General features: G+C 34.4%; 1 protein-coding gene across 4 annotated transcripts in view; it reads right to left on the reverse strand.

The window, feature by feature from the left end:
- KIF3A (kinesin family member 3A) overlaps positions 1–17015 on the reverse strand; it is an 89354-nt gene that overhangs the window by 9638 nt on the left and 62701 nt on the right. For 2 of the 4 annotated variants that reach the window (XM_067731714.1, XM_067731712.1), the window contains exons 9-14: positions 16254–16352; positions 12359–12367; positions 2007–2163; positions 1582–1762; positions 706–816; positions 220–345 (exon numbers count right to left, since the gene is read on the reverse strand). In XM_067731714.1, the coding sequence (XP_067587815.1) occupies positions 220–345; positions 706–816; positions 1582–1762; positions 2007–2163; positions 12359–12367; positions 16254–16352 (683 nt within the window). Of the gene's footprint in view, positions 1–219; positions 346–705; positions 817–1581; positions 1763–2006; positions 2164–12358; positions 12368–14480; positions 14553–16253; positions 16353–17015 lie in introns of all 4 variants that reach the window. The other 2 variants (XM_067731715.1, XM_067731713.1) reach the window with 2 other exon arrangements.

Raw genomic sequence — 17015 nt, forward strand, 5'->3', positions numbered from 1 at the left:
GAAATTCTTATTCAGGTACTTAGTTACTCAAACAGAGAATTATGTATTAAGAACAGTTAACAGCTGAAGTGAAATGTGATGGCCATTAGTTCAAGAAAATTTTATCATCAGCAACTGAAATGTAAATATTTACCATTAATTAAATTAGAAATTATATTTCTTTAGTCCTTAACCCCAGCCAAGTGACCTAATACCTAAGACAGAGAAATTCCCACTTACCTGATAATCCTGAGGTATAAAATTATCAATAATAAGCATCTGAAGTCGAAGCTCCCGGCTAAGTTGTCGAATGTTCTCCAAAAGGCCTTCAATTTCCCTCTGATGTTCCTGTTGGAGATCGGCCATCTAACGGAAAATCAATGAAAATACTAAGGACAAACAAGATTTTAAATACAAAACAATTCCATCTGACATAGGGCAGTGGTCTAGGAAACCTTGTAAGAGCTTACCCAGTTCTTTCACAAAAACAATGGACAGAGTAACACTATCTATCATTGTCTATTCCATGTTATTAGTTAAGGTTGGAAATAAACAATTTAGCTTAACAGCTGAAATTAAAAATTGCAAATAAAGGCAAAAATTTTACTTCTTTAAAATTGTAAGCACATATTATGATTCCTTTAGGATTCTTAATCATACTTAATCAAAGAAATTCTTTTCTAAAAAATTCAAACTACAATAATAGGTAACTTCTTAAAGACCAACCTCTGACTTTGCAGCCATCAGCATAGTCCAAACTTTCTTTAACTTCTTGGTCTTTCCTTGAGCTTCTTCTTGCAAACTGGTATACTTTTCTTCAATATCCAAGCGTTCTTGCTATGACATAAAGTGATAAACTTCAGAATAATTTTATTCATTAAATCACAAGTTTAATTATTTAACAAATGACATAAATGTTTAGCAACTATTTCTTTCAAAGCAATCCACAGATATGCTTTAAAATTTTATTAAGGGATTTCCCTGGTGGCACAGTGGTTAAGAATCCACCTGCCAATGCAGGGGACATGGGTTTGATCCCTGGTCCGGGAAGATCCCACATGCTGTGGAGGAACTAAGCCCATGCACCACAACTACTGAGCCTGTGTTCTAGAGCCCACAAGCCACAACTACTGAGTCCACGTGCCACAACTACTGAAGCCCACATGCCTAGAACCCATGCTCCACAACAAGAGAAGCCACCGCAATGTGAAGCCTGTGCACCTGGGACTTCCCTGGTGGCGCAGTGGTTAAGAATCCACCTGCAAATGCAGGGGACATGGGTTTGAGCCCTGATCCGGGAAGATCCCACCTGCCACAGAGCAACTAAGCCCGCATGCCACAACTACTGAGCCTGTGTGCCTAGAGCCCCTGCTCCACAACAAGAGAAGCCACTGCAATGAGAAGCCTGTGCACTGCAACAAAGAGTATCCCCTGCTCTCCGCAACTAGAGAAAGCCCACCCGCAGCAACGAAGACCCAACACAGCTAAAAGTAAATAAATTTATTTTTTTTAATTTTATTAAGATTATAGATATTCAGCTTTTCACTAGAAAAGTTAAATACCTTAGGTGAAGCATCAACCAGAAACAAAAATTTACATTACCTCCTTTTCCTCAAGTTCTCTGCGAAGTTGCTCTGCTCTTTTCCTCCTTTCTTCCAATTCCATGTTGGATTCTTCAAGAAGTTTCTCTTGTTCCTCAGCTTTTGCCAACAAATCAACACCACCAACAATTACCTTCTTCTCCAGTGCAGATAATTTCTCTAGCAAAGACTGATGCTCTTGTCTGTTAATTAAAATGAGAACACTCTGTATCCATCAATTATCTACTGTTCTACTAAATTTCCCCAAATTTAACAAGGATTTGGATGTAAAATTTCAAAATAGGAATAAAATTATATAACATCTCTAGCAAATACACAACTGTGTAGTATTGCTTTTAATTACTATTCAATTTTCTTGCTTATACATCCTATGAGAAAAACCAGGAAATTTAAATCACAAATCCATCTCAATTCAGTAATACTCACTGGGCCTTAAGAAGATCTTTTTCCCGTTTCTCTAACTCAGCTCTAGCCTTGTTTCTTTCTTCTTCTTCCATGTCAAGCTTTGTTTCAAGTGCTTTTCTCTCCTCATCAATTTTTGCTTGCATTTCAACCATTTTATCTGGGGAAACTTTCTTTTTACCTATTTGAGTCATATAATTCCAACAGTCACTTCAGAGTGAATGCTTCAGACACATAAATTATCTTCAATATAAAAGATACATTCCTCATGAAAAGAAAATCAAATGTCAAAATTTTAAGGAAATCAACTGAATAATATATTTTATTTCTATTTATTATGTCCCTAGAAGATCTTTTTAACTAACTGCTAAATTCAAACTGTTGTCCAACTGTGCAGTGAAAACTAAGAACAGAAGTAAGTGAAAAAGAAGCATAAGAGATTAGCAGGGAAAAAAAAGAGAAAGATAAACAGGAAACCTAAATAAATAAAAAAAGCAAAGATATTTGTATGTCCCCAAATAACACATATCGTCAAAAAAGCAATATGATTATTTAGTTACTTTTTTCTGATAACCAGGTACAAAATCAAGTGGCTTCTCAAAACACCTCCCCACAAAATTTATTAAAATAAATGAATAAATAAAAGCCACAAAGGGACTTCCCTGGTGGCACAGTGGTTAAGAATCCACCTGCCAATGCAGGGGACACGCATTCGAGCTCTGGTCTGGGAAGATCCCACATGCCGTGGAGCAACTAAGCTTGTGTGCCACAACTACTGAGCCTGCGCTCTAGAACCCGCGAGCCACAACTACTGAGTCCGCATGCCACGATTACTGAAGCCCGCGCATCTAGAGCCAGTGCTCTGCAACAAGAGAAGCCACCACAATGAGAAGCCCTCGCACCGCAATGAAGAGTAGCCCCTGCTCTCCGCAACTAGAGAAAGCCCACGTGCAGCAACAAAGACCCAACACAACCAAAAATAAATAGACAGAATTGATTCTTAAAAAAAAAAAAAGCCCACACACCACAAAGAATAGCCCCCGCTCGCCACAACTAGAGAAAGCCCGCGCACAGCAAGGAAGACACAATGCAGCCAAAAATAAATAAATAAATAAATAAATATTTTTTAAAAAAGCCCCATATAGGTATAAAATGTACAGATAAAAATATCAGGCAGAATTTTTAAGTAGTTTTTAACATATATTTTCAGAGGTTTTCTAAAATTGTGTTTGATAAAATTACTTGAAAGTATTTTACTTCATAGTATACTTTTAAAGGAAGTAACTCTATACTAATTATGTAACAGTTACATATGAATTAAACAGGCATTTTACAGTTGCTGTCACAATATATCATCATACCTTAAATGAACTAAAACAGCTTGTTATGATGTCAAACTCAGGATCCTAAATCTCCCTAAGTCAGATTAAACATTCCTAGTGTCAAATGTAAGTAGAAATACTACAAAATAATGCAGCTAAGAAATACAGCTTCAAAATGATTATTTTGATTATAATGTCTAGTAGAGTGTTTTATGTACATATAATAGACGTTCAATAAATTTTATTGAATTTAAAAATCATGAAATTAAAATGAAAAACTAAGAAAGAGAAAAGAAAAACTAGCTTATTAAACTGGTTATGAAACTGAATCAAAGATAATTCATTTCTGGTAATACAATTTCTTTGAAACATATTTTCCTTCAGAAAAACAATCAAATTTTTCGTAGAATTGGTCTGAGGCTCTCCTGAAAGCTTTCTGTCATTCTTAACTTCCTTCCCAGAGGACCACAGAAGAGTGTAAAGAAGAAGAGTTTTTTATAAACTGTTAATGTCTCCACCAAAAGCTAACCCCTCATGCTAACAAGGAAAGAGAACTGAAAAATAAAGATGATGGAGATATATATCTGAATAAACTCTTTCAGGAACCAAGAGACGATGAATCATTCACAGGCTTTAATTCTTTGGGTTAAAATCATATAAAACCCCCAAAGGTTTAAAATACATTACCCTTCACTTCTATAGAAATACAAGAAAGTCCAAAGCAAACTAAAGCCACAAAACAAGTAAGTTAAATAGAAGAGTAAACAAAAGCACTGATCCAAATTCACGCTTCGGTGTGGTGTGATTCACTGCAATCCCAAAGTCAGGCCATAGACCTGACTCTGTTGGATTCTTTGGCACAATCACCTATACTGAACATTCTGAATTACACTGTTAAGAAATAATTTTAAAAAGTAATCTAACTCCTATTCCCAATGAATTCCTAGAAAGGATTTCCCATCAGTAATACTATTTCTTAGAAATTTGAGGGGGGAAAGTATAAGTTCAGGTATAAAGTAAGTGTATGCACTAAAAAATTATAACTTCCTTTCCACTCCAAAATTGTAAATATTTAAAGAAAAAATGGCAAATATGTTAAGATTAAAAAATGTATGTGTGAAAACCATAGGAGTATAGAGTAAATGGTCTGATTGACACATGTACATTAATTTTTTAGGTTCCTAGGGTTGCAATTGTTTTGTTAGTTAAAAACATACAGTTTCCTATTGCCAACAAACACATGAAAGAATGCTCAACATCATTAGAGAAATGCAAATCAAAACTACAATGAGATATCATCTCACACTGGTCAGAATGCCCATCACCAAAAAATCTAGAAACAATAAATGCTGGAGAGGGCGTGGAGAAAAGGGAACACTCCTGCACTGCTGGTGGGAATGTGAATTGGTACAGCCACTATGGAGAACAGTATGGAGGTTCCTTAAAAAAATAAAAATAGAACTACCACATGACCCAGAAATCCCACTACTGGGCATATACCCTGAGAAAACCATAATTCAAAAAGAGTCATGTACTAAAATGTTCATTGCAGCTCTACTTACAATAGCCAGGAGATGGAAACAACCTAAGTGTCCACCATTGGATGAATGGATAAAGAAGATGTGGCACATATATGCAATGGAATATTACTCAGCCATAAAAAGAAGTGAACTTGAGTTATTTGTAGTGAGGTGGATGGACCTAGAGTCTGTCATACAGAGTGAAGTCAGAAAGAGAAAGACAAATACCGTATGCTAACACATATATATGGAATATAAGAAAAAAAAAACGTCATGAAGAACCTAGGGGTAAGGCGGGAATAAAGACACAGACCTACTAGAGAATGGACTTGCAGATATGGGGAGGGGGAAGGGTAAGCTGTGACAAAGTGAGAGAGTGGCATGGACATATATACACTACCAAACGTAAAACAGATAGCTAGTGGGAAGCAGCCGCATAGCACAGGGAGATTAGCTCGATGCTTTGTGATGACCTGGATGGGTGGGACAGGGAGGGTGGGAGGGAGGGAGACGCAAGAGGGAGGATACGGGAACATATGTATATGTATAACTGATTCACCTTGTTATAAAGCAGAAACTAACACACCATTGTAAAGCAATTATACTCCAATAAAGATGTAAAAAACAACAACAAAATAAAAACATACAGTTTCCAGACCCATAAAGAAGCAGTAAAATAAAAAAAAAAATTTATAGGTAGAAATACAAAAGCACATGCATATTGATGAATTACTACTATGCCTGAATTGCATTAGTTATTCAAAACCATTCAGGTAATATTTTCAAACTGATGTTTTAGCAGCAAAAATCTTATTGTGCTCTCATACCATTTTCATAAAGATGACCATGCATATATATAGCTAGGTTCAGTTTCAAAACTCTGATATTCAAGTAACATATTATTTTAGCCGGAATCAGTCCAATAAATCATATTTCTCCCCAAATAATATTTTAAGCTAAATGTGAATAGGTACCAACTCTCCTAACCAGGCACTTAAAAACATGGTATCATGAAAAGTTACGTTTACACTGTTTTTTTTTAAGATTTTTTAAAAATATTAATGAACCAAACCAACCAACCAACCAAAAAACAAACTTTCTTTTTCTAAAAGTGTAAATTTTCAGCACAAAATTTCAGGTAAAAAAATCTAAAAAGAATTTTAATATCATAGAGTATTTAATTGAGCCAAACCAGAGTGGTAATATTTTAACTTCTCCTCTACCATGTGCTCTAACCAAAACTGTGAAGGTGAACTTTGGCAAGGTAAAGTTAAAGAGAAGAATTTCAGGAAGTGTTAACTGAATTGATTTCATTTTCATTATACAAGCAATACATAACCAGACGTTTGATTCCTCACTTTAAAAAAAGGTAAAAGGTTAAGTGAAAGGTTAATGGTGAAATTATGGTCATTATTTTCTGGTAAGAAGGCAGGGATGAGTATGATACCATGTTGATGGATTTCCATCAAAACTTAGCATTAGGTATGGTAGACAATACAGCCTTAAAGGGACCTGTAACAGAATATCTTTTTTAAAGTAATGAGCTATGCGTTTGTAGAGGGTAAGTCAGATAATAAGGGCCTTGGAGTGCTATTTCTCAAGCAGTAGAACTGTGTGATAAAAATTAAAGATGAAGAAGAGCACGCCAGCACTTCTGAGCCCAGGAGATTTGAGTGGAAGCAGGAAGACCAGAATGGACTCTTGTACAGGGGTTGAGGTATTATCCTTGAGAACTGGCTGGGCTTATGAAGAAGAAGCAACATTCCTGGGAGGCACCTTGTATGAAAAATTGATAGTAAATGGGAAGAGACTGGCAAGAAAAGGGAAGATTCAGAGCAAATGTTGTGAGCTCTGGTGAAGGAAAGGGCAGTGATGCCATGAATGCTGATCGGAGAGTTGGAAAGGAAGCTGCTCTGAGTTAGGGCAGGAGGGACTGCTTTGACACAGTGATGTCAGGTGTGTCATGTCACTCACCTCTATATTCATACAGATTTTACTTTCTATGTATGAATGAAGGGATACTCATTCCCACTCAGAACACTCTTTTTTTAAAAAAAATTTTTTTTTAAAAAAAGGAGAAAAATCTTGAATATGAAATCACTTATATTTGTATTTCTAAAATTTGGCTTAATGGGTCTTTAAGAATTTAGAAAAATGATTACACCATGCGGTTTTGTTGTCTATTTTGTTAATTAGTTCTAGAATATCCAATGTGTTTGTCACTATCAATCTAATTATTTCTGAACTGTTCCCTTAAGAAGATTATTTGGAAACAAAAATGTTCCTAGAGGGCAGACAGCAGAAGCAAGAAGAACTACAATCCTGCAGCCTGTGGGAAAAACCCCACATTCACAGAAAGATAGACAAGATGAAAAAGCAGAAGGCTATGTACCAGATGAAGGAACAAGATAAAGCCCCAGAAAAACAACTAAATGAAGTGGAGATAGGCAACATCCCAGAAAAAGAACTCAAAATAATGATAGTAAAGATGATCCAGGACTTTGGAAAAAGAATGGAGGCAAAGATCAAGAAGATGCAAGAAATGTTTAACAAAGACCTAGAAGAATTAAAGAACAAACAAACAGAGATGAACAATACAATAACTGAAATGAAAAATACACTAGAAGGAATAAATAGCAGAATAACTGAGGCAGAAGAATGGATAGGTGACCTGGAAGACAGAATGGTGGAATTCACTGCTGCAGAACAGAATAAAGAAAAAAGAATGAAAAGAAATGAAGACAGCCTAAGAGACTTCTGGGACTACATTAAACACAGCAACATTTGCATTATAGGGGTCCTAGAAGGACAAGAGGGAAAGAAAGGACCAGAGAAAATATTTGAAGAGATTATAGTCGAAAACTTCCCTAACATGGGAAAGGAAATAGCCACCCAAGTCCTGGAAGCACAGAGAGTCCCATACAGGAGAAACACGCCGAGACACATAGCAATCAAATTGACAAAAATTAAAGACAAAGAAAAATTATTGAAAGCAGCAAGGGAAAACCGACAAATAACAAACAAGGGAACTCCCATAAGATTAACAGCTGATTTCTCAGCAGAAACTCTACAAGCCAGAAGGGAGTGGCATGATATACTTAAAGTGATGAAAGGGAAGAACCTACAACCAAGATGACTCTACCCAGCAAGAATCTCATTCAGATTCAACAGAGAAATCAAAAGCTTTACAGACAAGCAAAAGTTAAGAGAATTCAGCACTACCAAACCAGCTCTACAACAAATGCTAAAGGAACTTCTCTAAGTGGGAAACACAACAGAACAAAAGGACCTACAAAAACAAACCCAAAACAATTAAGAAAATGGTCATAGGAACATACATATCGATAATTACCTTAAACGTGAATGGATTAAATGCTCCAACCAAAAGACACAGGCTCACTGAATGGATACAAAAACAAGACCCATATATATGCTGTCTACAAGAGACCCACTTCAGACCTAGGGACACATACAGACCGAAAGTGAGGGGATGGAAAAAGATATTCCATGCAAATGGAAATCAAAAGAAAGCTGGAGTAGCAATATTCATATCAGATAAAATAGACTTTAAAATAAAGAATGTTACAAGAGACAAGGAAGGACACTACATAGTGATCAAGGGATCAATCCAAGAAGAAGATATAACAATTATAAACATATATACTCCCAACATAGGAGCACTTCAATACATAAGGCAAGTGCTAACAGCTATAAAAGAGGAAATCGACAGTAACACAATAATAGTGGGGTACTTTAGTACCTCACTTACACCAATGGACAGATCAGCCAAACAGAAAATTACTAAGGAAACACAAGGTTTAAATGACACAACAGACCAGATAGATTTAATTGATATTTATAGGACTTTCTATCCAAAAACAGATTACACTTTCTTCTCAAGTGCGCATGGAACATTCTCCAGGACAGATCACATCTTGGGTCACAAATCAAGCCTCTGTAAATTTAAGAAAATTGAAATCATATCAAGCATCTTTTCAGACCACAACGCTATGACATTAGAAATCAATTACAGGGAAAAAACCGTAAAAAGCACAAACACATGGAGGCTAAAACAATACGCTACTATATAACCAAGAGATCACCGAAGAAATCGAAGAGGAAATCAAAAAATACCGAGACAAATGACAACGAAAACACAACGATCCAAAACCTATGGGATGTAGCAAAAGCAGTTCTAAGAGGGAAGTTTATAGCAACACAAGCCTACCTTAAGAGACAAGAAAAATCTCAAACAATCTAACCTTACACCTAAAGGAACTAGAGAAAGAAGAACAAACAAAACCCAAAGTTAGTAGAAGGAAAGAAATCATAAAGATCAATAAAACTAAAAACTAGTTCTTTGAGAAGATAAACAAAATTGATAAACCATTAGCCAGACTCATCAAGAAAAAGAGGGAGAGGATTCAAATCAATAAAATTAGAAATGAAAAAGGAGAAGTTACAATGGACACCGTAGAATTACAAAGCATCCTAAGAGACTACTACAAGCAACTCTATGCCAATAAAATGGACAACCTGGAAGAAATGGACAAATTCTTAGAAAGGTATAACCTTCCAAGGCTGAACCAGGAATAAATAGAAAATATGAACAGACCAATCACAAATAATGAAATTGAAACTGTGATTAAAAATCTTCCAACAAACAAAAGTCCAGGACCAGATGGCTTCACAGGTGAATTCTATCAAACATTTAGAGAACAGCTAACACCCATCCTTCTCAAACTCTTCCAAACAATTGCAGAGGAAGGAACACTCCCAAATGCATTCTATGAGGCCACCATCACCCTGATACCAAAACCAAAGATACTACAAAAAAAGAAAGTTACAGACCAATATCACTCTTGAATATAGGTGCAAAAATCCTCAACAAAATACTAGCAAACAGAATCCAACAACACATTAAAAGGATCATACACCATGGCCAAGTGGGATTTATACCAGGGATGCAAGGATTCTTCAATATATGCAAATCAATCAATGTGATACAACATATTAACAAACTGAAGAATAAAACCATATGATCATCTCAATAGATGCAGAAAAAGAAAATTCAACACCCATTTATGATAAAAACTCTCCAGAAAGTGGGCATAGAGGGAACCTACCTCAACATAATAAAGGCCATATACGACAAACCCACAGCAAATATCATTCTCAATGGTGAAAACCTGAAAGCTTTTCCTCTAACATCAGGAACAAGACAAGGATGTCCACTCTCACCACTATTATTCAACATAGTTTTGGAAGTCCTAGTCACGGCAATCAGAGAAGAAAAAGAAATAAAAGGAATACAAATTGGAAAAGAAGAAGTAAAACTGTCACTGTTTGCAGATGATATGATACTATACATAGAGAATCCTAAAGATGCCACCAGAAAACTACTAGAGCTAATCAATGAATTTGGTAAAGTTGCAGGATACAAAATTAATGCACAGAGATCTCTTGCATTCCTATACACTAATGATGAAAAATCTGAAAGAGAAATTAAGGAAACACTCCCATTTACCATTGCAACAAAAAGAATAAAATACCTAGGAATAAACCTACCTAGGGAGACAAAAGACCTGTATGCAGAAAACTGTAAGACACTGATGAAAGAAATTAAAGATGATACCAACAGATGGAGAGATATACCATGTTCTTGAATTGGAAGAATCAATATTGTGAAAATGACTATACTACCCAAAGCAATCTACAGATTCAATGCAATTCCTATCAAATTACCAATGGCATTTTTTACTGAACTAGAACAAAACATCTTAAAATTTGTATAGAGACACAAAAGACCCCGAATAGCCAAAGCAGTCTTGAGGGAAAAAAATGAACCTGCAGGAATCATACTCCCTGACTTCAAACTATACTACAAAGCTACAGTAATCAAGACAATATGGTACTGGCAGAAAAACAGAGATACAGATCAATGGAAAAGGATATAAAGCCCAGAGATAAACCCACACACCTATGGTCAACTAATCTATGACAAAGCAGGTAAGGATATACAATGGAAGAAAGACAGTCTCTTCAAATAAGTGGTGCTGGGAAAACTGGACAGCTACATGTAAAAGAATGAAATTAGAACACTCCCTAACACCATACATAAAAATAAACCCAAAATGGATTAGAAACCTAAATGTAAGACCAGACACTATAAAACTCTTAGAGGAAAACAAAGTTAGAACACTCTTTGACATAAATCACAGCAATATCTTTTTTGATCCACCTCCTAGAGTAATGGAAATAAAAACAAAAATAAACAAATGGGACCTACTGAAACTTAAAAGCTTTTTGCACAGCAAAGGAAACTACAAACAAGACTAAAAGACAACCCTCAGAATGGGAGAAAATATTTGCAAATGAATCAACGGACAAAGGATTAATCTCCAAAATATATAAACAGCTCATGCAGTTCAATATTAAAAAAACAAACAACCCAATCCAAAAATGGGCAGAAGACCTAAACAGACATTTCTCCAAAGAAGACATACAGATGGCCAAGAAGCACATGAAAAGCTGCTCAACATCACTAATTATTAGAAAAATGCAAGTTAAAGCTACAATGAGGTATCACCTCACACCAGTTAGAATGGGCATCATCAGAAAATCTACAAACAACAAATGCTGGAGAGGGTATGGAGAAAAGGGAGCCCTCTTGCACTGTTGGTGGGAATGTAAATTGATACAGCCACTATGGAGAACAATATGGAGGTTCATTAAAAAACTAAAAATAGAATTACCATATGATGCAGCAATCCCATTACTGGGCATATACCCAGAGAAAACCATAATTCAAAGAGACACATGCACCCCAATGTTCACTGCAGCACTGTTTACAATACCCAGGTCATGGAAGCAACCTAAATGCCCATTGACTGAAGAATGGATAAAGAAGTTGTGGTACATATATACAATGGAATATTACTCAGCCATAAAAAGGAACGAAATTGGGTCGTTTATTGAGATGTGGATGAATCTAGAGACTGTCATACAGAGTGAAGTAAGTCATAAAGAGAAAAACAAATATTGTATATTAACGCATATATGTGGAACCTAGAAAAATGGTAGAGATGAACTGGTTTGCAGGGCAGAAATTGAGACACAGATGTAGAGAACAAACATATGGACACCAAGCGGGGAAAGTGGCAGGGGGTGGGGGGGGTGGGGGTAGGGGATGGGATGAATTGGGAGATTGGGATTGACATGTACACACTAATATGTATAAAATGGATAGCTAATAAGAACCTGCTGTATAAAAAATAAAAATAAAATTAAAAAAAAAGTTCCTAATACCTTCCTCAATAAAAACTGAAATAAATTTAAAAAAAAAGAATTTAGTAAAAAAGGAAGTTTTTTTTAAAAAAAATGCTAAAGTTGAAATATATTTTAAAATACAAAGACAGATACTTACCTTGTTAAAAAAAATCATTAAATAAAAAAAATGTAATGTGGTTAAACAACAAAGTTCTTTATAGTTTAAATAATTGTACCACATGGAGTGCAAATCAATCACACCAACCTGCTTGATCTTTCAATAAGAAGTAGTAAGCAAACCGTAGACAGGAAGCATATGCACAGAGATGAGGAGGAAAAAAAGAAAAAACATTATTTCTTTTGTAGAACAAAGAAAAATGTATAACAGCATTTATTTATAGTATAAGTATAGGAATAAATCATTATAAAAACTGAAATAGAGCAGTTGTATGCAAAAAGAAAAGTATATTCAACATAATCAGAGATAATAATTTAAGCAAGATAATAAGATTTAGTGTAAGATTACAATTCAAATCAATCTTAAGAGCTCACACTGACTCCCAAACTCCTGCAAACATAACAGTTCAGCAACAAATGGTGGACATGGAATTGGGAACCTGCTAAGACCTGGGAAGTAATCTAAAAGGGCAAACAGAAAATTAAGCCAATTTTAAATATTAATAAGTTAAAAGTAGCAAAAGTCACATTGTTCATTTTCGAAATTTCCCAATTCAATGACCTTCTAATAGAAGGATACATTACAGGTGTGCCCCCCTTTAAGAAAATCCAACACAAAAACTTCAACCAACTAGAGTTTAGAGTAAACTGTAGTGATTATGTGATAAACAAAAGCATTTAATAAAGAATTTTTAAAGACAGCAAGTTCTCCCAATACAATTGATTTCCCAACTTGATTTATAAGCAATTTTTTCAGAAAAAAACATTTATTGCATAAAGTGAAGTACACCTGTATAATAACAAACTTGCATTCAACCTATTAGTAAACTGTTAAGGGTAATTATAATAATGATTCTATAGAAGTAAATGATCAACTGATAGTTCAAACAAAGAACACCTTAAAAAAAAAAAGGCCATTCATATTTTTAAAAGGGAAGGTACGCACAGCAACCACATGCTGGGACAACCATCTCTCCACTTCACCAACACACCCACAGTGCAACAAAAGAATTCAATGTTATATGCCAGGTATATAAAGAGTAACTAAAACTGCTTGAAATGAACAAGGTACAACTCATTTCATAATATACTTTGATGTAACTACTTTCTAAGGATTAAAGTAAAATTTTAAAACAGAAAATTAAATTGTAATGCCTCCCACTCAGATATTTTCCATATTTTGCAGTTTGTAATACAAAATGAGACTTCCACATGGTTTCTAAAGCAATTTCATGTATTTTATAGGTTAGCCTATGAAATTAATTGTCTTGGTAAAATGTAAGAATTGCAATAGAGAAAATAATTCCTAATATTCTTGGAAGTCTTCCTCTAGCAAGCTAAAAGCATAAGAACAATAACCAAATGTTTCTGTTATTAGTTTGGGAAAGGTAGGTATACAGATAATGCTTTAAAAAGCAGTAAGCTGCAAACTAGTACAAGGAAGTATCAACTCTCTTTCCTTCTGAAAACTAAATTATACATAAAATTAATAATACTTTTCAACTTAATTTATTAAATTACAGTGTAAAAAAAGGCCTTTAGGTTTGAAATAACTCTAGATAGATAGATCCTGCATAACAATTTCGTGTGGATCTGAATTCTCTAATCATACCTTAGAAAGTTTCTTAAAATCAATCAGGCAATTCAGAAATAAGGATAAATGGCCATTTGAAATAAAATACCATTCAATTTATCTTTACTTGCTTCAAACTTTACATTTTTCTTTATTAGGGAGTTTTCAATCTTAAGCTACCCCTAAGAACAGGACACCAAGGAGTAAAATCTTTTTAACTATAAGACATGTTATAAAGGGCACTGGTGTACTTCCAAATATAAGGTGTACCTTAAGAAATTCAGGATTTTGTTATTACAGGTCCCTTACCTGACCAGGATGTATCATGAAACATAAAAAGGAACCAAGAGTTATTCTCTTATACAGCTTACTAGCTCTCTTTACATTATCTCAACTGCAAAAGCATGAATCTCTCTTCCATTGTCTCAAACATAAGCGTAAGCATATGTTTTAACAATTACGGTTAACTGGAAGCAATGAAGAGGGGAGCTAAAGTCATCACATGCTTTGTTTTACTGAGAAGTCCAACATGTACTCTTTAAGTAATGACAGGGAGCGGTGCAGCATTTCTCAAATGAAGCCCATGGGTTATGGAAAAGCCAAAGCTCTGTTAGAGAATTTAAGAGCTACCACTCACTAGGCAAGAACTTATCCAGAGGTTTCTCTATGACAGAACATGTGGAGTCTGAACTACTGCTGCTGCTACTGCCTGGAAGACAAAGAAATGAGCCCAACGGGAACCAAAGAAAGAGGAAACAAGAAAATGAACACATACACAGAGAAAAATTCAATTCCAAAGAAAGAATTTTAAAGGACAATCAAGCTTTGTATTAAAGAACCAAAACCTACTTTCCCTTAAAACCAGTCTTGGTACTCTATGCAGTATTCTCTAATTACAAAGCTATACAGGGGAATTAGAAACTCTATTCCTTTAAGTATCCACTGTGGGCAAATCCCACTATTCACTTAAAATATAGTAATTCAGAGGGTTGGAATGAAGAGAATAAAAATAAACAAATCATTTGGTGACATTTAAGTCTATTTAAACCATTTAGGTTGATAAGCTAAAGGAACTGAGTTTTAAATTTTAAAGTCACGAACAATTAAAATTACAGGAATGATAAATTACCCTTTAATACAGACAGTTTGGTTTGTCTTCAATTTCACTCTTTCACCTCCAAAACATCAAACTATCAGATGTGATTATATATGTTTAAGGTTTCACAGCAAAACTTTGAAAGGCTTACTGAAATTTTTAAAATTTCTAAGCCTGGAAGGAAGATATGTTACTATTAAATATTTTAACATATTAAGCAGTGGCATTTTTTTCTATTTAAAACTTTATTTTTAACAAATCTATCATCTGCTTTAGCTTTGAATACTTTACTCTGAAAAAATAGGTGTGAACACAAAACCACTTCTCTAAATCAGGGGTCTGCAAACATTTTCTGTAAAGGGACAGATGATAAGTGCTTTAGGCTTTGTAGGCCAGACAGATGCATGTGAAGGCAGCTGTAGACCATATGTAAACAAATGAGCATGGCTGTTTCATAAACTTTTATTTACAAAAACAGGTGGTGGGCTGAATTTGGCCAGCAGACTACTTGCCAACTCTTGCTCTAAATTATATTTTTCCTGTCTTTTGAAGGACTCTTTATGGCTTTTAAATTAGGGACACCTGATCAAACAGCAATGGGTTTATTTTCAGCAAGAACATTTTAATAAGACAAGCAAAATATGCACCAGCTTAAAAACAATGATCCACATTAATGGAAGAGAGTTCTGAAATAAATATTCAGGGTTAAAGGATTTGAAATGTAGGCCATTATAATATGTCTCTCTCTTTTGCATGTCATCTATATCTTTATCACAATGAACACAGTCTCAATTCGTACTTGGCAACAAGTGCCCAGTGTAACAGGTGAGAATGAGGGTACATTTTATAAAGAGAATACATTTTACATTCTATTAAAAATACAATCCTTCTACAAATTTATTACTTAAAAATTCAATGATTAAAGCGTAATCATGTTTGAAAAAAAAATTTCACATTATCCTAATTTCCTAAAAATTTAGATTCCTAACATAAATAAAAGTCCTCATATTAAATTAAAATCCCATGTGAAATTTTAAAATGGTATATCCACTATCACAGATTTTTATAATTCTAAATTGTAAAAAAAACAAAACCAGAACATATTTTATGCTGATTCATCTAGAAATAGGAGATCAGTATAGGAGGAAAAAATAATGCAAAGTTAACCAGGTATATGGCATACTTCCTCTGTTCTAATTGCTACCACAATTAAAAATGGCAAAATAAAAGTCATGCACTCGACAGCCTTAGGAATGTTAAACCATCATTAGGCAGCAATCTCATTTAATTTCCAGAACACTAAAATGAACTTACCCCTTCTTTTTTTCCTTTTCTCTCCATCTTCTCCAACCTCACCCTCTTCATCATCATCCTCCTCTGACCCACTGATATCAGAGCCTGATATTTCTTCCCCTTAAATAGAAATTTAATACAATGATGTTTATTCTGTGCCAGGTCACTGGCTATTTAGGAAATGCCTATATAAACTTTCTTCATTAAGTTTTTGTGCCCTAAACAAACCTTATTTTAATATTCCTAGACAGTATATCAGATATGCTAACCTCAGAAACAGATACAATGTACACAGAGGCTTTATTTTTAAAGTTCCTAAAGAGAAGTTAGATTCTGATCCATTTAAAATTTCAAATTATTAGTTTAAGTACAGTTCTAAATGTTACATGTTAGAGTTATTATTTCAGTCTTTAAAAAATATGATCACTTTTGGGGAGCATTTTCTTAGTTTTCTGTTTAAGATTTTAAATTCATTCAACCTGTTTATTTTTTTAAGGGCCATAAAACTGTCATCGAACACAGTGATCCCACTTTTAGGACTATATCACATGAAGTAATTCAAAAGAAGAAGAGCTTATTTGTACACAAATATGTTAACTTAAAAAAATCAAAAAAAGGGATTAAGCTAATATTAATGCAAATCAGTGCTATAATACCTTCAAAGTAGTTATTTAAAATTACTACTGTCCATATATGAAATATCTAAGAAAATAAAAGTAACTGGGGGAGGAGTAAAATATACACTAATCATAATATAATATTTGAACCTACAAATAAAAGATG

Source organism: Pseudorca crassidens, chromosome 3, assembly GCF_039906515.1.
Source record: "Pseudorca crassidens isolate mPseCra1 chromosome 3, mPseCra1.hap1, whole genome shotgun sequence".
Classification (NCBI taxonomy): Eukaryota; Metazoa; Chordata; class Mammalia; order Artiodactyla; family Delphinidae; genus Pseudorca; species Pseudorca crassidens.